General features: G+C 30.4%; 2 protein-coding genes across 3 annotated transcripts in view; one reads left to right on the forward strand and one right to left on the reverse strand.

Moving 5' to 3' along the window:
* The window catches only part of LOC129989483 (neprilysin-1-like), a 459,015-nt gene that overhangs the window by 15,138 nt on the left and 421,766 nt on the right, over positions 1-22,111 (reverse strand). The window contains exons 12-15 of the mRNA XM_056098053.1: positions 21,753-21,851; positions 20,043-20,120; positions 13,989-14,092; positions 8,756-8,866 (exon numbers count right to left, since the gene is read on the reverse strand). Of these exons, the coding sequence (XP_055954028.1) occupies positions 8,756-8,866; positions 13,989-14,092; positions 20,043-20,120; positions 21,753-21,851 (392 nt within the window). The remainder of the gene's footprint in view (positions 1-8,755; positions 8,867-13,988; positions 14,093-20,042; positions 20,121-21,752; positions 21,852-22,111) is intronic.
* The window catches only part of LOC129989480 (uncharacterized), a 99,584-nt gene continuing 78,280 nt past the window's right edge, over positions 808-22,111 (forward strand). Inside the window, exons 1-2 of one of the 2 annotated variants that reach the window (XM_056098049.1) lie at positions 808-914; positions 20,021-20,076. The gene's annotated coding sequence lies outside the window, so the exon portion shown is untranslated. Of the gene's footprint in view, positions 915-5,799; positions 6,225-20,020; positions 20,077-22,111 lie in introns of those variants that run through there. The other variant, XM_056098047.1, reaches the window with a different exon arrangement.

Genomic DNA, 22,111 nt, shown 5'->3' on the forward strand with positions numbered 1-22,111 from the left:
GACTCACTTGACGCAACAGCAACCACTCACCCACACACGCTCGCCATAACGCTTGGCACTACTCAAATGTGTACAGGTGTATTAGAATCAGCAGTTAATTCATCACCACTCAACAGCCATATCGTTCGTCTCACCTCCGACTCACTGGAGGGCGAGTCTGTAGTGAATAGCTCATAAGCCAGTTAACAACTACGCTACCCGAGCAATTGCTTTTGTATCGTGGTCATGTTACTGGACTGCGAACTACAAGGTCCCAGGTTCTATCCTCACTCATATCAATCCGCCACAAAGGTGATAATGAAGATGCGATTAAAAAAATGTTCATAATAAAAATATTTTAGCTATCGTATTTATAGACAGTCATAATGCCAAAAATGTGCTTTTCGAATTCAAGAAGGTCTGAGACATGTAGATTCACCAAAAATCTCTAGTTTGAATGTTTTGTTGATTATAATGCTTTCTATTTGTATACTTGGTATACGGGGAAGTAAACTTCAAAATTGTATAACATTAAATGATTATTCAACTAAAAACAACTTTTCGCATGCGTATTGCCAATTTTTCCTATCTTATGCCTTAACTTTTTAGACATCTTATCTTTAACAATAATGAGAAAAACAATTTTAAAGCATCCTTTCATCGAGAAGTGTTTTTCCCATCTCAGTTACATGAATTATCCTACAAAACAGGATTAAGTGTTCACAATGTCATAAAAAGAATGCGTAAATTCTTAAGAGCTCAGAAACGAAACCGTTCATTGATAACATCTGCTCTTTGGAATTCATAAACATTTAAAAAGAAGTCAGCACTTATCATGGACTTATTCTGTCTCTAAAGAATTGAGATTCAAAGTAAATTCAAGGTTTTTTGAGAGCACGTGCAATGACTGAACTGATTGACTACGAATTCGTATGGTAAGTGCTATTATTATTATCAGCGTTTGCTTATAGCTTTTTGCTAGATTGTTTTCTCATCAGAAATGCATACCTCGTAGTACTGAATATCACATCTATCGTAGTACTGAATATTATAACGATAGATATATAATTCATCATATTTTGATGCATACTTGTACAAGATAGAACTTCTATGGATTAAACGATTTAACCTCTTGAATTATGAATTTATTTAAACTCTTACTTAGAAGAAACATTTTATTTTGAACATGCATTGTTTCTTCAATTAAAATGAGAACGGATAGAACAGTAAGATGCTTAAATATGTCCAAATGACTTTAAGATATGTGATTATTTTGGAATGAATTTCTTAAAAAAATGTTTTAAGATATTTATATTTTCGAATTTTTGCATAAAAGTGACTAAAAAAAGCATCTATGAGACACAAATATATCAGTTAAAAACTAAAAGTGTTTTGAAAGTTGGGTGAAATATATATTTTTATAATTGAAAAGAGGTATTAAGTAAATATTCTATAATTTATAAAAAGATTTGTTTAAAATTTTACACATAAATTAAGAAATATATTACTTAATTCCTGAACTAAGAAATAAACAGTATTTCTATCCAATTTTTAAATACTGGGATTCGACTGATAAATAACCTGACATTTTCAATTTCTTTTGCACTATGAGGAATTAAACCAACTCTAAAACCTTTTTAACCCTTTGCAGTCGGATATATCTTTTCTTACACCATTCAAGACGGTGCATTATTTTGACGTTTTATATATTTATTTTTTAATTTTGGTTGTTAAAAATACCTACAGAATGGTAAGAAGATATAAATATAATGCATATAAAATTAAAATGCAAACGATTTTTATAAAGAGAACTGCACAGGAAATTAAGAATATCGAATTAAAAAAATATTCGATATTTATAAAGGTTTCCAATTTTTCAAAGCAATCGCCCACTTAAGTTAAAAACTTATTTAAATATCAAAAATTTTGTAATTCGATAAGTAATTTCAGTGTAAAGGTGGGTTCACACGAGGCTAACAGTTGCGCGCAATTGTTGTCTCTCTACTGTTTTCCCTGTATTGTTGAACAGTTGAGACAAAGTCGATGGGACAATGGCTAATAGTTGTCCCGACGGGACAACCATTTGCCATTGTAGTCCTGTCACGTGATAGCCATAGTAGTCACGTGATTTTCCTGAAGTAGGCATGACCTTCTATTGCCCGCAATAGTTGGCTTCGTGTGAACCACCTTAAGGAATTAAAATTCTTTCTTCATTTTAAGAATCACCATTTATCTAAAGTTGTAAAATATATCGTTTTATACAAAAATTAAAGAAAATTCGAACCTCCAGTATGAAACATCTTTCATGATAATATTTTGAGGTGATTTATTTATCTTTTTTTTTAAATTATTTTTACAACTTGCCTTTATCATTTGTGTAAACGTGCGTACAGAAAAAAAAAAAAAACGATACATTTATTAATGTCGTTGCGATGTAATTACTAAATCAATGAAAAGAATCTTTGCAAAATATGCTAAATAACACTTTGAAAATTTTATTGAGAATAAAAAAAATATATATGAAAATATATTGCTCGTAAAGTGATAAGAGATTTTTTATTTGAATTTCAAGATGTGCAAAAATAGGTTTTAGTCGATAATATGCTCTAAAATTATTGAGAAAAAACGTTAACATTTTGATTAACTTTTAAATAAAAATCGAATAAAAATTTTTAAAATTTCTTACTTAATAAGTACTTGCTCTCCAAGAAATAACTTTGCTGCTTGTCTAAAGATATGCTATACAGCTTTCAAGGCGATTTTTAATCATACATGGTTCAATTTATAAAAAGTACCCTAGTTTATAAACATAATCATGTTAAAATGGTTTCTTTTTACACATTTTTAATTGACTGTCTTTATTTTAGTGAAAACGAATTTTGTGATTGATTTTACACTATTTCATATAAGATAGTTTCCGAATTTTTACGCTTATCTGCCTTTAATGGAAATATTGAAATACATTATATAAAAAATTTCAGAGCTTAATGGTCAGTTAACCGATTAATTTAATTAAATTTTGATTCCATATGAGTAGCGCCACCTGGCCGCAATTTTGATAAAAATCATTTCCAGAATTCCATATTATTCAATTGAAAACCAAGAAACGATTAAAATGCAAAATATTTCATTATACTAATTAAAGTGTTTTTAGAAACCGTTTTTGTAAATTTATTACTATATTAGCCGACTTTGACGACCAGCGATTACACCGAGAATATTGGTTTCCTTTCCTTTTAATTAACTGTTTTATGCTTAACTTGATGCTCATAATTTTATAAAAAAGCAATTTTTTAAAGATTCAATTTGTGACACATATTTTAAGCTGTTTACTGTTACATGAATCTTCCTGATGGAGTCGAGTCCCAGAGCATCTTGCTGCTAATCTATTTCTAACTGCGTGTTGTCTTTTTCGGTAATGTCATTTCACTTTCTGATTTCTCTTGATTTTCTGTTGCAAACTAGGTAGATTATTAGGAGCATGTTTCGTCCTCAACTGAGAGCGAGGTAAAAATAGAATGCAATTGAATATTCGATGTAATAATAAAAACGGTTTAAATTTCATTGCAGCATTGGAATGCATTATTTAAAATTATGCGAAAAATATTTTTAAAAAATTGCATGACAATTTAATAGATGTTATAAAAAGACTTTAAATTTTTTTAACCATGTAAAAATAAGTTTTGTGCAATAATATTTTAAGGGTTATCGTGGCTAAATATGGAAACCTCAATTTTTAAGTAAATATTCTAATTCAATTTTTAAAAGAAGTAGGATGAAATTGTTCACTTAGAAGTGCGCATTTTCATCTTTCAAATGTATCAAATGCCAAATTTGTAATTGTATCAAATTCAAAATGTATTGAATGTGTTCAAAGTGTATCAAATTCGAAATGTATTGAATGTGTTCAAAATGTGTCAAATTCGAAATGTATTGAATGTGTTCAAAATGTGTCAAATTCAAAATGTATTGAATGTGTTCAAAATGTATCAAATTCGAAATGTATTGAATGTGTTCAAAATGTGTCAAATTCGAAATGTATTGAATGTGTTCAAAATGTATCAAATTCGAAATGTATTGAATGTGTTCAAAATGTGTCAAATTCGAAATGTATTGAATGTGTTCAAAATGTGTCAAATTCAAAATGTATTGAATGTGTTCAAAATGTGTCAAATTCAAAATGTAGTGAATGTGTTCAAAATGTATCAAATTCAAATGTATTGCGCGCGCTCGCACACGCACACACACATAAAGAGAGCGAGTGAGACGCACACGCACGCACGCACGTACGCGCACACACCTTTATTATTTTTAGTGCAAAATAACGTCGTCGAAAAGATAATACGTTGAAATATTTTTCAATATCTTACAACTCATCTAACAAACATTAATATATGCCGAAATTGTGTTTATTAACTTTAAACAGAAATTTGAAATCTTGATCTGCCTGAAAGATGAAAATTTGTCGTCGTCGACGACAGTATTAATTAAACTGGCCATTTAAACTTAACGACAGGCCATAGCTGAAAGATTTATCTGTCGGATTTAACGACTGGGATGTTCAATTCATGCAGATACTGATCCAATTCAAGACTGCATTTCTCCGTGAAAATGAGGGTTATTACAGCATCCAAAGTAAGGAACACACACAACATATTTGGGCGCGGCTCGTATCACAGCCGCGATTTTATGGTGATAATAACGTTGTCATTGTAATAAGGTCGTTAGGAAAGTATTGGAAAAGTGATCTAGAGGAAACTACCTCACAGATGTGATGAAATGACTTTATTATGACGTCGAATCATAATATTGCCGGCATGTACGCAAGATAAAATATGACCTCGGAAGTAGCTCCTATTCTCATAACCGTAACTTGCCTGAGTATGTGGAAGTGGTGATGAACCTGGTGGAGGTTGGATATATGTACTTTGATGATAATTCGGGGAAGTGTGATATTTGATTTCCGCTTTTGAAATCTGACTCAGATCTCGTGATTTATGATAAAGGTATGGGATTGTACAATTGAAAATGTTCAAAAGCGCAATATAAAGAGAAAAAAAATTTTGAATTTAAAATTTGTTGTTTATGAAATGTATAAATGGAAAATTTTGTAGTCGTTAAAAATTTGGGCAGAAAATTGCGGGAGTGATCTCCTTCCCGCATTCTTTTATTTCTTCTCCTCTTTCACATAAAATTGTGGTCCATGAGCAAGACCGTGACCGTTCATAAGTACTCAGCTTTTTATTTTTAGAGTTACGCATATGAAAATTTTCTGCTTCATAGTGCAGTTAAGAAAAACAGAGCATGCATTTTAAATGCTTTATTTCTGATAAAGCAAACAAAATTTTGTCACAAAAATGCAATTATAATAGCTTAATCTTATACAAAATTTCATTATTTTCTCGTATACGTAGTATAGAGTTGTAGGAAGACTCTTGCTCTGTTTTACATGCCTTCGCCCCCCCCCATTTTTTTCTTTTTTTGCTGGCTTGAGGGTATAAACACAAGTTTTGAAGGATGAGAATCAAAGCCTTGAAACAAAAGATCTATCTGCTTCATATACATACGCAAAATAGAAAAAAATATCAAACATTTATTTCTTTATCAAACAAATCCTATTATTATCTTTAACGGAAAAAAAGCCGAAAGACTTCATGACAGACACAACAACTAAGTATTCAAACTACGATAATCTTTATTTTCACGTAACTGTCATTTCAGTTGATTATTCAGAAGACCACAGCTATTATCTAAGCTCACAGCCGGTTGGTTGTCTTATCGTAGACGAAACACTTCACTCCTGATGATGATATATGGATCACAATCTTTCCTAAACGCAAACAAAATGGATTATTGTGAACTCGAAAATGTCTGCAGTGGAAAAAACTACAAAACAGGACCAAAATTCAGTCACGATATGATTTTGTCAACTGTTTTTTTCCATGATTCTCGCCGAAAACGTCTTTCAATATTTGGAAAGAGGAGATATATTTCAGTTTCGTTATATTAATAAAATATGACGGATTTAACTGCTTTAAATAATAGACAAGATCAAGAACATTTAATAAACTGATGCAGAATTAGTAACGAAAAGTGATAAATATGATTCCAGCAGGACAAAGTATCTAATCCTATATCCTCATCATTTAACTATATGCTTCAGATATATGACGCAACTATCGAAGAAAATAATACTCAAGCCTCCAGAAGACGATTTTGAAGCAACAGTGGAATAGCTGAGCAATGTATGTATAAGAAATCTATCAATATATTTCGTCTCAATTTATTGTATAATCGGTGAAAACTGAAACTGACTGTACAGGATAATATTGTGCACTATCAATTAATCCAGTTAAATAGTTAATAATAATACTAGTTGATATACCCAGCGATGTTAAGGATTAAAATTATAATAATACTACATATATAATAATTACTACATAGATATTACTTTTGTATAAAGTATTATAATATACATAGAAAATATAGTAATCGTCAAGAAATTTGGACTCGAGATTTTGACAAATCCCCACGTTCTAGACCTCCCTCAGTTTGAAAAACATCCGTCCGTCTGTCTGTGACAAAGGTAACTCAAAACCGCTTTAAGCTAGACGGATGAAATTTGGTATACGGTCTTTACACATAATTTGCAGGTTTCTATCAAGTTTTGTGAAAATTTGTTCAAAGAAAGTCCATCTGTCCGCTTGTTTGAATATAAGTTAACACTATAACTAGAAAGCGAAGAGATCTAGATTGGTAAGATTCGGTACACAGATTTAACATCTATAATGTAGACAACTATGAAAGTTTGAGACAAATCCAACCACGGGTTGACTGTCTGTCGGTCTGTACTTTCGGACATACATAAACGCGATAATTCAAAAACTCAAAGATTTAAATATATCAAATTTGGTATGGGATTTTGTGACTACAAGTGCAGTTTTGTGTCAAATTTTTGTTCCAATTGATTGAGAAAAACATGTATAAAACACAAATTCGATTTTCGAATACTATTAACCGCATGCCACCGATTAATCGCCAAATAACTCGCCAAGGATCACACGATAGATTCAGTAAAAATGATAAATTGACGCCAAAAGTTAATATTTCGTAATAAATGTGCACCAGTATCATGTAAAGAATTCTCTGGCATGACAGGTTTATTAGAGAGTATGCAAAAATTTTTGTTAAGATAATTCCAGCTGGTTTAAAACTTATGTATAGAAATAAAAGAAAATTTTTAAAAAAGCTTGTGGTAAAGTAGTTCAAAGTCTTAATGCTGCACGCGAAGGAACATCTACAAATTTGCTTATTTCAAAATCATCTATGTTATGTTTTCTAAAAAATTAATAATAATTAAAAGAAAAAAATGCACAAAAATGAAGCTGATATTGTTAAAAAGGTAACATTTAATTTTACATCATTTGGAACCATAACCATTTTTGCATCACTTTGAAAGAAATTTTTAAAAAATGGCTCTTCAGATATAGTAACTTCATTTCTAATTTTAATTAATTCTTTAAAGCATTTTTCATTTTTTTTAACTATCATCATGCGTTGAAACGATTTTAAATACATGCTTATAAGTGCGTTATAGTTGCTGTAATAAGTTGCTCAAACGCCAATGCGGTTGAATCCAGGAACTAAAATTGCGATATATAATGTTTTAATGCATTATTATTGTTAATTAATTCATAATAATTATCAATACATACTGAGATACAGAAGAAACAAAACAAAAATCAAATCCCTTTCTAACTAAAAAGAATACTATTAATTACATTAACATTTACACCAAAATGGACTTAGCTGTACTGGCCTCTAAGTGACTAAATTAAGAATAAATAGTTGTAGATACTAAAAAATAGTCGCATTGGATTCTAAAAGATTTAATTAAATTCTTTAGAAACCAATACAGCCGGAAATACCAAAATATGGACTAAACCACACTGGTTTCTTAGAAACTAAATTAACCCTTTTTAGGGCCTGGGAAGTATGCTTCCCACCAAATTTAGCAATCTTTGTATGAATTTGTGTAGGTTGGCATAAGTTCTGACACATTTTTTTTAGTAAGTCAGAAACTTAGATGCTTCAGTTTTTTATTTCAGACAAAATGATGTGTCTTGATTTGTTACTTAATTATTAATTCACCAAATTAATTAATGAATCAAATTAAATTTATCTAATAAGCTAAATGAATCCCTTTTTTTATTCTAATTTCAAGCCTAAAAATATTTTAACATAATAGGACTAGAAAAAAATGGCCCTTTAAAGGGTTAAGGTTAAATTTTTAAAAATAATATAAAAACAGAAACAAATCAATCTTGACTTATTAATTTGCTTTGGACTAGAAATCTGAATTATCTTTAAATTTTTTATTCTGTAAATTACTATATTTTATTGTTAAATATGCTGCATGAAAAATTGCGTTTTAAAAGGGATAATATTAATATTATATCATGTTCCATGAAATTTACGTTATTCGTAGTGTATAATTATGTCTTTGAATAATTAAAAGAGTTATTATAGAATCTCAATGCCCAAATTACAGCCTTTCAACTTACTTTTATCATTTATTCATCATTAGAAAAAGACGATTTCTGCGAACTGTTTACAGATTTTTTTTAAAAAAGGTTTTATAGTTTTTATTTTTTTAACAAGAAAAGAGTATATATGTGTGAATATATGTATGATACTTTATGAGACATGTACCTATGTTTTAAATGTAGAAACTGCTTTTACGTTGTTTTCACTAGAAATGCGAACTGAAACTTACTTGGGAAAATAATGACTGTAGAAAAGAGGCTGCAAGATGCCAGCTGGAAAAACAATGTCGTTTTTATTCGGATTGTAAAACGCATTCACGACAGCTGGTTCAGTCGTCCATCTGCAAGAGAAAAAGATTTTTTTTTATCTTTCAATTTTTAAGTTGATGCCATAAACAAGATCAAAATTTTAAACATCTCTAAAATAATATCTGGAAGTGAGAGATATCATATCAGAGGGAAAGATTCTGTAAACTAATCAGTTGGTATTAGAGTTTTTCAGAAAATGTTGAGGGTTCGGATTCCAAATTTTTCTCGGAATCAAAAAAGGAAGCCAGTAAATTTTTCGAAACTTATTTATTTCTCATAGAAGCGTTGTGATGAGGAAAAAAGAGGAGTATAGGTGTCTTAACAGTTTATTGTAGAGTGATCATCATTGTTGGGTTCCCAACCAAACATCATGCAATTTATTACATTACAATAATTGTCCAAACAGAGAACTGAAACGAATATGCTGTATCAAGTGCATGGAAAACAGCAAAAATATAAGTATGACAAAAGAAACACTCTCATAACAGGTCATGATTCGTCAGTTCAAAATAATATCCTGTAATTATACTATTTTTACCTTTTCGTATACATAGTATAAAGATAATATACTAATAGTCAAAAAAATTCGAACTCAAGATTTTGACGAATTTTTACACCCCCTCTTTGAATTCGAAAAACACATTTTTGGAAAGTGTCCGTCATTGTGACAAGGATAACTCAAAATCGCTTTGATACTATAAATTTTATTTAACAAAATCGGCTTTGAACTGATTAATTTATAAGATAAAAGTCTCTCAACTGGATTTTGAAATTAAGCTAGCATTTAGTTTCAGTTGGTATTTGAGAAGTGCAACTGATATGTATCTGCGAAAATAATCTATTTTCCTATGCTAGAAGCAGAATGGCGATTTCTTTTCCAAATGATATTTAAGCAAAGCAGGTGTTTATACTCTCCTCGAAAACATAACATTCACTCTTGTATCAGTTTATTACAAACTTAGATTATGATATGAATATTCCTTTGAAGAATTCATTTCAATAGTTTTAAGTTATGAATACAATGTATAGAATTTATTTTATAAGTATTTAAACAAATATAAGTCATGATTTTATTATATAGTATATCTAAGGAAAAAGATTTCATCTTTTATTTATTCATAAATTTTCATGCATGATTTAAAATTAGTAAAAAAATTACTTTTTATTCTTCACAACATTTACACTTGACTGTTGCCATTCCACAATAAGTAATAACAGCAATTTTTGTGCAATGTCCGTGAACGTTTTTTATACATAGATACTTCTAAATATAAATTCTTTTTATGCTTGAGACATTGAAATCGATCTTCTTGAAGATTGAAATTAAAATTTTGTTATTTAAGTATAATATAACATTTGGATACTGAGACATACATTTGGCTACTTAAATCTGCTTATATAGAGACTAAATTAAAATCAATAAAAATAAGAGGGGAAATATCGAAGAAGAGGAAAGGGAATTCTGAATCTTCCATTATCTAAGAGTTCTTACATGGCTTGATAATGTCCAGTTTAATTCTGGGGTGACTAAAACGTAAAAATTTCTCAAACTCTCTAGTTCGACGAATTTTTGGATGAATTCTACAATTTTTCTATAGTACGTATACAAGAAAGCAAGGATAATGGACATACAGTAGTAATAAAACAAAGAACAAAGTAAACATAAAAACAGATTAGTAACCACAGATAAAGTATCGGCTAATTGGAAGAAGTGTAAAAAACATTTCGTGAAGTTGGATCCTGAAAATCTCTAGAGAATGTCCATATGTTGATTCAAAATGTCAAAGATATTGAAAAGAAAAATCTAAATATGAAAATACATTTATAAAATAAGATTAGTTTATCATAAAAGAGACAGTTCCTGAAGGTGTCACTGCGTTTTTGATGACTTAAACAGGCGGTCTTTTAAGATTCACTTTTAATGAATGTGGTCCCTCAGTTGGAGAAAGCTATATCAGATATTGAGGTCATTGTAGAGTAACTCTTCAAGTTCATGATTAAACTTACTCAGAAATTGGGTATCCATTGACAAACAACCCCAATTGTGCACCCCCTTTCCCCCATTTGTTACTAGGGATTGCAATACCGGTATACCGGGATACCGAATACCGGTATTTTGAGCCATTTGTACAATTTTGTAATACCGGTATTCACAAGTTCAAATACCGATTTTTCGGTATTTACTAGAAATTTTTAAAATTGTCTCCACTATATGTTCAGGGAATGCCAACATAGCAAAATGGTATACGTTTTTGTTTTCATGTCTCCCTAACGGGCAAAATTAATTAGCCAATTAATGACTTAATTAATTGCTTAAATCTAAATGAGCGAAACATGGATTATCCCTGAAAGAAAATATTGTATCCATAACGAATGATGGAGCAACAATTATGAAAAAAGTTGGAAAGTTGATTGGTGCAAATCAGCAATTGTACTATGCACATGGAATTCAATTAGGAGTAATAGATGTATTATACCAAAAAAAAAAAAATAAAGAACAGAAAAATCCAAATACTGTGGATAAAGAAACTTCGGATTCCAACTTAGAAGAGAGTGTGAGAGTGATATTGACAATGAATATAATGACAATGTAATTGTTGACGAAGATATTGCTAATAAGGGTGAAATATTAACCTATCAAGAATTGTTTCCTATAATTTATAAAGTTCGAAAAATTATTAAAATATTTAAACGTTCCCCTATAAAAAGGATATATTACTAAAATATAAACTAATTGAAAATAAAACAGAAGATATGTTAATATTAGATTCTAAAACACGTTAGAACAGTTTACTCCTAATGATGGAACGATTTTTGAAACTGAGAAATCCAATAGTGATATTTGCACATTTTTTTTTGATTTAAATAAATAAGATGTTTCTTCACTTTTTTGTGATTATATACTGTTATAATTTATTACAGATTATTTTTTGTGATATTTATACTCTCTAACAAAACTGGCAAATAAAAAAAAGAAACGCCTGTGTTTTCTTTCTTTTTCTAAAATTTCTAATACCGGTATTAAAACCGGTATCCCGGTATTAAGACTTAAAAAATACCGAATACCGGTATTGAAATTTTGGTCCGGTATTGCAATCCCTATTTGTTACCAATCACGTGTTTTGTTTCAAACGTGGCTTATATCTGTTTGCTACATTTATTCTTTAAATTTATAAAAGACCTTCGATTAGAACTTCATTGACAAACAGCCCCCTTTGGTGCACCCCCCTTTCTTATGTGTTATTAATCACGTGTTTTGTTTCCCATGTGACTTGCATCTGTTTGCCACATTTATTATTTAAATTTATAAAAGATCTCTCAGCCATTCTGAAGATTGTAACAGTCCATTTACTTTTAAGAAATCATTTCGATTTAAAAGCATTTCCTTCAAATTGGTTTCATATTTATTTTATATATAATTCTTTCTATAACAATAGAACCTCCCTTATCAAACAACCCGAATCTTACCTGTCGTGCGAAACACTCATTAAGTAAAACATTTTTTTTTCCATAGGATCAATGTAAAATAGAATAATGCGTTCAAATATTTAAACGCAATATAATAATGTCATTTATTATTTATAATACATGTTTCTTTCACAAGAAAGTTATCTAAAAACATTTGTTTTTGACTACATTTCAAAATTTGGTGAAAAATAAGATAAAACATTATCGTTTAATAAATTTGTAGCGAGCATAGCTAGTGAATTTTGAGGGTGATTCTTCTTAACATACGATGTGGTTGATCAGCATGCTTTCAGCATTTTTCTTATTTCACTGGAAGGTTGTGTCTATTCCGAGAATGGCTTCTCATCGCTGCTGACGAAAAGTTTTCCACAATTTGTTACGGTGATACAGAAAATATCCCCTGGTTGTTTTTGTATTTGTGCTCACATGCTATTAAAATAGTTCTCACTCATATCGAAATGCGAAACAGTGAATGCTTATCAAAAGGTCTCGCATTTTCACTTTCTCGTACACTTAATAAAGAGAAAATACAGAAATCCTCAAAATATTCGAACTTGAGATTTTGACAAATCTCCACGTTTTAGATCACCCTGCGTTCAAAAAACACATTTTTGGAAAACGTCCATCTGTCTGTCTGTGAGAAAAATAACCTAAATCGCTTTGAGGTACAGGAATGAAATTTCGTATAGGATCTTTACACCAAATTTGCAGTTATCTATCAAGTTTTGAGCAATATCCGCTCCTTGGAAGTCTGTCTGTCCGGCTGTTGGAGTATAAGTTAACACAATAATTACAAAACGTAGAAAGCTAGGTAGATAAAATTGGGTACACATATTTGATATATCCATAGTGTAAATGCTTGTCAAATTTTGAGTCCCATCCAACTAAGAGTTGACTGTCTGACGGATCACTGTTTGTCAGAAATATCTAAACGCGATCATTCAAAAACGCAATGTCTTAAATATATCAAATTTGGTATGGGATTTTGTGATTACAAGTGCAGTTTTGTGTCAAATATTTGTTTCAGTCGGTTGAGGAAAACACGTCTAAACATATATTCGGTTTTCGGATACTTTTATCCGCATGACAGGGATTAATCGCCAAATAACTCGCCAAGTGACATGATAAATTCAGATAAAAGGCTAAATTCATGCCAAAGATTAATATTTCGTAACTATTGTAAGCTAATGCCATGTCAGACATTCTCTGGCATGACGAGTTTATTGGAGAATATACGAGAAAGTTTTGGAGAGACAACTCCCAATTGAAAAAAATTTGAAAAAAAAAAAAAAAAACATCACTTAACAAGCGCGAAACACAGACTGAGAGCTAAGAGATACAGGCAGGATTCTGCAAGTACAATTACGATGTCTCCTTGTCATTATGTCTCATTATGGCAGGTGCCTCGTTAAGCGCGATTTTACTGTATCATTACTTGAATTATTATTCATTTTCGAATATTTGGGGCTTTATATTCCCCTGAATGAAAACAGAATGTAACAATTTTTTTTTCAATAGAACAAGATGCAGGAATAATAGAAGAAATTGTGAAAAAAAAAAAAAAAACGAATTTTAGAAGAGACAAAGATTATATTTGGAATAATGAGATCTTTTTTTAAAAAAAAGTATAGTCACTGATGCTTAAAATGTCTAAGATGCTAAATTTATCCAATTAAAATCAATTACCGATCTTTGTTGACTGGTTGTCGTAGTTTTTTGAGGTTCTTGGCTGCTTCAAACTCCAGCACGTTGAGAATGTTCACAAGGAACAAGTCATCATGAATGGTCAGCTGAAAAATTCACCAAAGATTACTAAGAAGATTTTAAATGTCAAAAAGATACAAATGTCAAGATAAATTAAATACATAAATTTTCAGTGGATTTGTTTATATAAATATATATTAGAAAGATGCATTTTAAAATTTAATATTATAAAGTTTTGTTTGAAGTTCACATTAATTTATAAAATGTAGGATGTAACGAAAGTTTTCGTTCTATTTCAAAATACTATCAAGACTGATGCACTGAATTTAGTGGATTTAGAGTTGGTATGGTCTTAATCCATTAAGACTACCAGACAATAGCTTTCTGGCTGTGCTTTTAAATAGCATTATTGAAAAACTGGTGAACAGATGCCTTCTTTAATAATGAATTGATCTCTAATATTTTACTAGCTACAAGATTCCCCCTTGTTTTGTTTATGAGAAAAGTACAAATTCAGGTGAATTTCATCTGAAAATATAACAGGTAGGCAACAGAGTTCTTTAGATTAGAGACAAGTGCGCGTCTTCCCCGTGATCTGGACGTTCCAAGTTCGGACTTTGTTGTTCTTTACCCTGTGTTCTATGTATGAAATGTGTGGAAAAGTGCGCGCAAGAGTGTGAGTGTCATCTTCATATGAGCTAGAAGTCAGACTTCTGCCCTCGGGCACTCAGGGGTCTTTATCCTCAGAAGCTACTGCACAAACTCGGCTTAAAATCGCTGACTTCGTCTGCGGACTTGTCTATGACAAGTGCCATAAGTAACAACAACAACCACAGAGGCAAGTAGGATTTCTGCTTTAGGTAAATTATGGTATCATTCTCCATAATTTAACTTTTAAGCATCAAAATAAATATAAAATCCGACGGAAGTGTGCAAATCTGAAACTACAGTACACTCCCGATTATCCGCGGAATTGGGAGGCGCGGCCCCCGCGGATAATCCGAAAAAAGCTAAAAACGGGTGTAGCAAGAGAAAACAGTCATTCCAAATTTGAAAAATCGTTTTATGTGCAATAAAATGTAAAATAAACAGCAGGAAATGTTTAACTAACGTTTAATATTTTAGTATATCACTCAAAACTAACCTAAAATGCATTTTGTTAATGAAAACTGAAAAGTGCTTTATACTTACGAGAGGCGTCAAGGATACACAGAAAAATTAATACATATGTACTGTTTTGATACTGTAATGTATTATGTAATTACAAAAGCATAACTGTAAAACTGCACTTTTTTGAAGAAATCAGTCAAAAAAAAAAAAAAAAAAAAAACTTTGTGCGGCAGGCGCGGATAATCGGGAGTCTACTGTAATTAAGTTCTAAATCTAAAATTCTGAAATAAAGTATTCCACTAAATGTTTTCGATGAATTCATCTCTGTATTCGAGCTCGCTACTCATTGTTGTGTTTTCTGAGCAAAATACAAATTAAGACGAATTTTCTCTAAAAATGGTATAGGTTTCAACATATTTCTTTAGATTAGAGATAAGTAAGATTTCTTCTTCAATAGAGAATTATGATATTCCAGCTTCATTTTTCATAATTTAACTTTTAAGCACGAAAATAAGTATAAGACCCGGCAGAGGTACGCGAATCTGAAACTAATTAAGTTTTAAAATCCAAAATTCTTAAAGAAAATATTGTATTAAATATTAATGAATCAGTTACCAACCATATGGAGCTCCTATAAAACACATTTTATGATAAAAGTAAATATTTTATAAGCTTATTAATCTTATCAGGGATTAAATACATTTTAATTAACTTTGCAGACTAATTTAAAATCCTTGTTCAGGAAACTGATACATTGACACAAAGCAAACTTTTAAGTAAAACTTAAACAATAACGTCATCTTTCACGTTCTCCGATGCGTAACGACTTTATAATATCTCGCTCGATCCCAAATATCCAGCATCGAGATGCTACAAATTTGCTATCATTTCTCAATGTTTCACTGAATAAACGGACGCAAATGAGTATTTAATAAATCGGTTTTGACATTAACTTCTGATGAAAGAAAGGGTTTTAGATTAGGGATATTCTACGATGCGCAGATGATTATGTAAATTTCGCTCCATTCCCAAAGATTCTGTTTTACTTGCGTCAGGAAGATACAGTAAACTAAATGATAAATAATGCATCCACTGGCGATGGTTTATCATACATTTCAAATTATTAATGATTGGGTAATGGAAAATATATTTATGCATTAGTGAATTTGTATATGATAAGTTTAGAATGCGAATGCAAATATCGTGTAGCTCATGATAAACGCGGAAAGATAAATTCCGAATAAAATTCTGATGTCTTCAATATATTAATCAAAGTGGATAACTGTACTGATTGTTAAACTTAAAATCTCCAATTCTGTATATATAAGATGGATATTTCTGTGAGTTTTGGGTTTGAAATGTTTTCCCCTCTGTTGACGTTAGCTCTCCGAATGAAGTGTCTTCTTAGTTACTGATTATAGCGAAATAAATTTTACTTAAATCATATATGCACGTCATAAAGTGTTTGTCTTATTTAAAAGAACTGATCTGCGAGCAAAAATTTTGTTTAATTTTTAATTAATTAAGTCAGACTCCTTGAATGTCTCACCGAGGTGCATGTTTCTACCTTTCAAAGTATATTTATAACATATTTTCCAGCTTTAGTTCCGGCAGTCAACACTAATTGACACACAGACGCAGTTTTTCCTTTATCTTCACAAATAATAAAGGAAAATTTGTGCGTGTCTGTGTGCGACACGAATTAATTTTATAATATTTACAGTATTCATTTGTGGTTCTACGTTTTATTCCATTTTTATAATAGTACTAGCCGCCTTTGGCGACCAGCCGGTTCGCCAATCTTAATGTTCGTTAAAATTTTAATAATTAAATATTTTATGCAATTCCTACTTTAATAGCTTCTTCATCAAAATATTTTAAAACTTCAAATTTTGATTGTTATATAATTCATTCATAATATTATAAAGGCCTTCAGTCATAACGTAATATGTATCTCTCTCATTTTCTGTTAGCACCCGCAGAATTTATGCTTTAAATTAAAGTGGAAAGAATTAATCTTCAATTAATATAATAATATTTTTTTAATGAAACAAAGCATTTTTTTTTATAATCTGATTACTGATAATAGAGTCACTCAGCGTTTAAACTTTATTTGCACTAAAGAATATCTTTTTTAATTTATTTAATATCTCAAGAATTTGTCAACAAAATTTTCTTTGATCATTATGAGCAGATCGATTCATTAACAATGTTTCATTTTAAATGCATCAAACACTAAGAAAATAAAACGAATCGTTTAAAATAAACGGTTGAAAACAGGTTTTAAAAAAACTACTTAAAAAACGATGTACTTAAAACTATAAGCATATACAAAAAATATATAACTAACATAAATACATTTTAATTACAAAAGCATACAACGAACCTAAAAATAATTTAAATCCAGCCCGCATCCGTTGATAATAATTGTCAACACAATGCGGAATTCAGAACACAATGCGCATGCGTGAATTTTCAACGACAGTTACGTAACGCAAATACGTGATTTTTTTTCTACGCCAGTTGGGGTAACTCTATGCTGATTATAAATTTTTAATTTCCTTTATTCTGTTTTATTTTAATTCAAAAGTACTTCAGAAGGAATCTGAAAGAACGATTCATTAACAATGTTTAATTTTAAATGCATCAAACTTAAGAAAATAAACAGAATCGTTTGAAATAATCCGCCGAAAAAAGCTAACCCTAGCCTCATTACTGTTGGGAGAAAAAAAACTGAAGCCTTACTCATTTGGCGGTGGTGAAAATGGAAGATATTTTTGGCGGGAAAGTTAGTTTTTAATTAATAATTAAAATTCTAATTAAAAATTCGAAAAAAGGAACCCCAGGTGTACATTCCCAACCTCCAAGATATACATGTATCAAATTTAGTAGCTGTAGATCAAACGGTCTGGCCTGTAGAGCGCCAACACACACACACACACATTGAGCTTTATTATAAGTATATAGATTAATATCAATGTCATATCACAAATGAAAAAAAAAAAAAGAATGTTAGTAAACTTCGCATAAACTTACGATGAAAACTAATAATAATTTTCTCATTGTGATTATTAACTATTAAAATGGCAGATAGTTTCAATTTTATCCTTGAACTCGTTTCCATAGAGACGAGGTTCAAAAAAATTACATTCAAATGGAAACAAATATAGTCTTAAGGTGGGTTTACACTCAGCCAGTCATAAGATTCCAGTAAGTCACGCATGCGCAGAAAGAGAATTGTGCACGCTCTGAGAAAGCGGACAATATCAATTTCTTGTCTTGATGAGACAAGTACTATTACTTACAATTACTATTACTACAAGCTTACTACTGCACAATTTCTGCTCATGCGTTGTCTTACTGGATGGTTTGTAACTGGCTGAATGTAAACCCATCTTTATGTAAACCGATAAACTTCCTATAATATTTGCTATAAATATGTTCATAAGATGAAAGTTCTTGTAAAATTTTAAATATTTATTTGTTTAACTTCAATTCTTGTTACATTCTTGTTTCATTGCTACCAAGCAGGATTTTGCACTTAGGCAGTATTCATTTTTCAAGAGAATTTTGGGAATTTTTTTTATAATATTATTTTTTCAGTTTAATTCCTTATGTAAAGCATTTTCCGCTATTACCAATATTATGTTTGTGTTTCATGATATCATGTTGGTTTAAATGGAAATGAGATAGAAGATAACTTAGCTAAGACTGCCTCAGCTGACATATTTCATGGTGATGCAACACTAACTTATTCTGAAATCTCCTCTATCATAAAGATGGAGTCGAGTGCACATTGGAGAGTCTTACCTGCTCACCCTTGGTACTTTGATAGGAGTCCCGGTTGGTGTCACCGCTTGAATATCTCTAGAAAACAGCAAACAGTTCTCTCTCGTTTTTTGAGTGGACATACCAAATCCCTCACCTTCCAACACAGACGGAGGATCTTTGCTGAATGTCCTTGGTGCAAGGCAGATCAAGCCTCCCCCAATCACATTCTTAAATGTTTAAATTTTACGATTTTTGAGATTTTAAGGGATCCGCTATTGTTTTTGGACTTTTTAGAGATCTTTGGTTTCATGGAGGTGGTATAGCGCAACTATACCACCTGGGATCAAAAACAACAACATGTTTGTGTTCGTCCAACTGGTTCCAATACATACCAAAAATATCCGAAATATGTATACCATAATTGGAAATTTTTGCTGTGTATATTAAATGTTCTATTTTAATTATCGCCCAAAAACTGATTTTTAAACTATCACCGTATAAAATCCTAGATCAAAAAATGCTTTAAATAGCGTAAAAAAAATATATTTTCTGTTGTTTCAGTCAATAAAAAGTCCGTTAAAATATTTCGAAATCTGAATTTTAAAAAATTTAGATTACCGATTAAACTCTAAATACGATTTGTCAAATGTAGTAAAATATTCTTAATTCAGGAGCATTTTAAATAAAAAAATAATCCCATTCTTCTTCAATTAAAATAATTAGAGCTATGAAGCTGTGAAATATTTTTATCTTCGCCGAATCAACTCTTTTCTCGAAGATACGGAGTTCTCTGATTGGATGATTACTCAAGGCCTAAAATAATGACACTCAAAGCTGCATAACTATGTCAATTTTTCAAAAATGGAATGTTTTTATTTAAAATGCTCTTGTATCAAGAATATTTAACTAAATAAGATTAATAAAACCGAGTGATTATCTAAACATTTCGAAATTTTTTAGTAATACGTTTGTTGACAAATTAAATTAGCTGTTGGAGTACTATTAGAGTTTATACCAGAATTATCTATTGAAATTCCTTAATTGATCTTGTCTAGTTAAATATAAATGCAGCAGTTAAAGTATCTGACTTTCTCAATCATATAAATTTAAATACATTTTTTTATTTATTTCAGATCATATGTTGAAACTACTTACTCCCTCATATTCCTTGGAGAGTTCCACTGGATTGGTAAGTAAATCTGGGTATCCTATTCTTTCGTTCATAGCGTTAGCCTAAAACAAATAAAAAAAAAATCAAATTCAAATCATTGATATAAGATACTTCTAGAGTCCTTCAATACATTTGAAATTGTAGAACAAAACATTTTAGGTTTTTAAGCAGGTACTTATTTTTTAAAATGTAAACACAATATCAGGAGAAAGATTTAATTTAATTAAATCTTTCCTAGTTTTGATAAAATTCCTATTGTTTGACTCTTTAACTTAATATTGCCATAAAACTCAAGCTTGATGGATGAGGGCACACAAAATGAAAAACTTGTTAATTCAAACCATCTGTAAATGGTTAATTTAATTTAAATAATTTTGAAAAAAAAACTAATATGAAACAGAAGACGCATCTAAAGTCGATCTTTGTCCTCTCCATAATGGAGGGAATAACGCGATGACCACGCTGTCTGGACGCAAAAAGACGGTAACAACTTTATATCTATATTAACCCTTTAAAGGGCCATTTTTTTCTAGTCATATTATATTAAAATATTTTTAGGCCTGAAATTAGAATAAGAAAAGGGATTCATTTTGCTTATTAGATAAATTTAATTTGATTCATTTATTAATTTGGTTAATTAATAATTAAGTAACAAATCAAGACACATCATTTTGTGTAAAATAAAGAACTAAAGCATAGAAGTTTTTGTGTTTCTAAAAAAATTTGTCAGAACTGATGCCAACCTACATAATTTCATACAAAGATTGATAAATTTGGTGGGAAGCATACTTCCCACGGCCCTAGAAAGGGTTAACTCTTATATATCTATTATATATAACAACGTATATTATCTATGATATAGATTTGAAGACTGATTTTTCGAAGTTGACTGTCTATTGCGCTTTAATATTTTAATGATTGACAATATTTTAAATTTAACGTCAAACTTATTTCTCTTATTCGTTAGAAATGTTTTTACTTTTTCTAATTGTGAGCATTGTGCTTTTTCAGCTTACTCAATCCTTTGAGAAAATTGCTCAAAAAATTCTTTTCAAAAGTTTCATCTTGTATTACTGGTTTAGTATTATTATTCCATTGAAAAATCTACTGAAATCTAAGAATGGAATCAAATTTAACCATCGTCTGGAATTTGTTACTCGGTCTTATTTATTTCAGCATATTAATACAGGTACAAATCTGTAATATTGTTTCCCTCTCAGTCTTATAGTTAGAAAGACCAGTTCACATAGATTATTAAAAAAAAATTTTAAATCAATTATCTTCGACATTGGCTACAAACCTTAGAAACATTTGATGACAGGGCAACACATTTTTGTAAAAAAAAAATGTAGGTTCTAGAAAATTCAAGAATTATGGCTATATCCTTCTTAAAAAGCGAGATCCGGAGATTTTTCGAGATAATTTCATATGGCATCACATCCTATTAGAAAACTATGGATATCGAAAAAGATATCCTCTGTCTTTCTGGAGCTTTGGTGCAGAGCGAGCTGGTAAGTTGCTGTCGAATATAGCGATATTCGTGGAATAAAAAGTCGTTTTCTATTATTCTTTCAAATGTGTAACCCCTTGAACGATTGCCATATCAGTATCTTCATTGATCAGAATAATGATGGCAGATAATCAATCAGAAATATTTAAGAAAAATTTGATACATTTTATTTATTTTTGCTCACCTTATCCCTCGCTACTTTTATTGTTTCTTCGTCCATCCAGGAATTCTCTTCCAGAAGCTCGTTAAAGGCCTCTCTGATGTTCCGAATCATTTCCTGAGCCTAGAAAAATGCACATCTCATTCTTACGATAGTTTCAACGAATATTTTTTTAATACTATAAAAAGTAATCATTGAAATAATTTGAGCAATTGATAACATTTATTATATAAAAATATGAAAAAAAAATTTCTGCGCCTGTTCGTGTTTTTGGAACGCAGGATTGTGATGAGTTAAAACAAGTATCGAAACTCTTTTACAAGAAGTTCAAATAATTGGTTTGTATGGTAAAATCTTTTGAGATTACCTCTGTAAGTGAAGGT

The sequence above is a fragment of the Argiope bruennichi genome, chromosome 10 (assembly GCF_947563725.1).
Source record: "Argiope bruennichi chromosome 10, qqArgBrue1.1, whole genome shotgun sequence".
NCBI classification, from domain to species: Eukaryota; Metazoa; Arthropoda; class Arachnida; order Araneae; family Araneidae; genus Argiope; species Argiope bruennichi.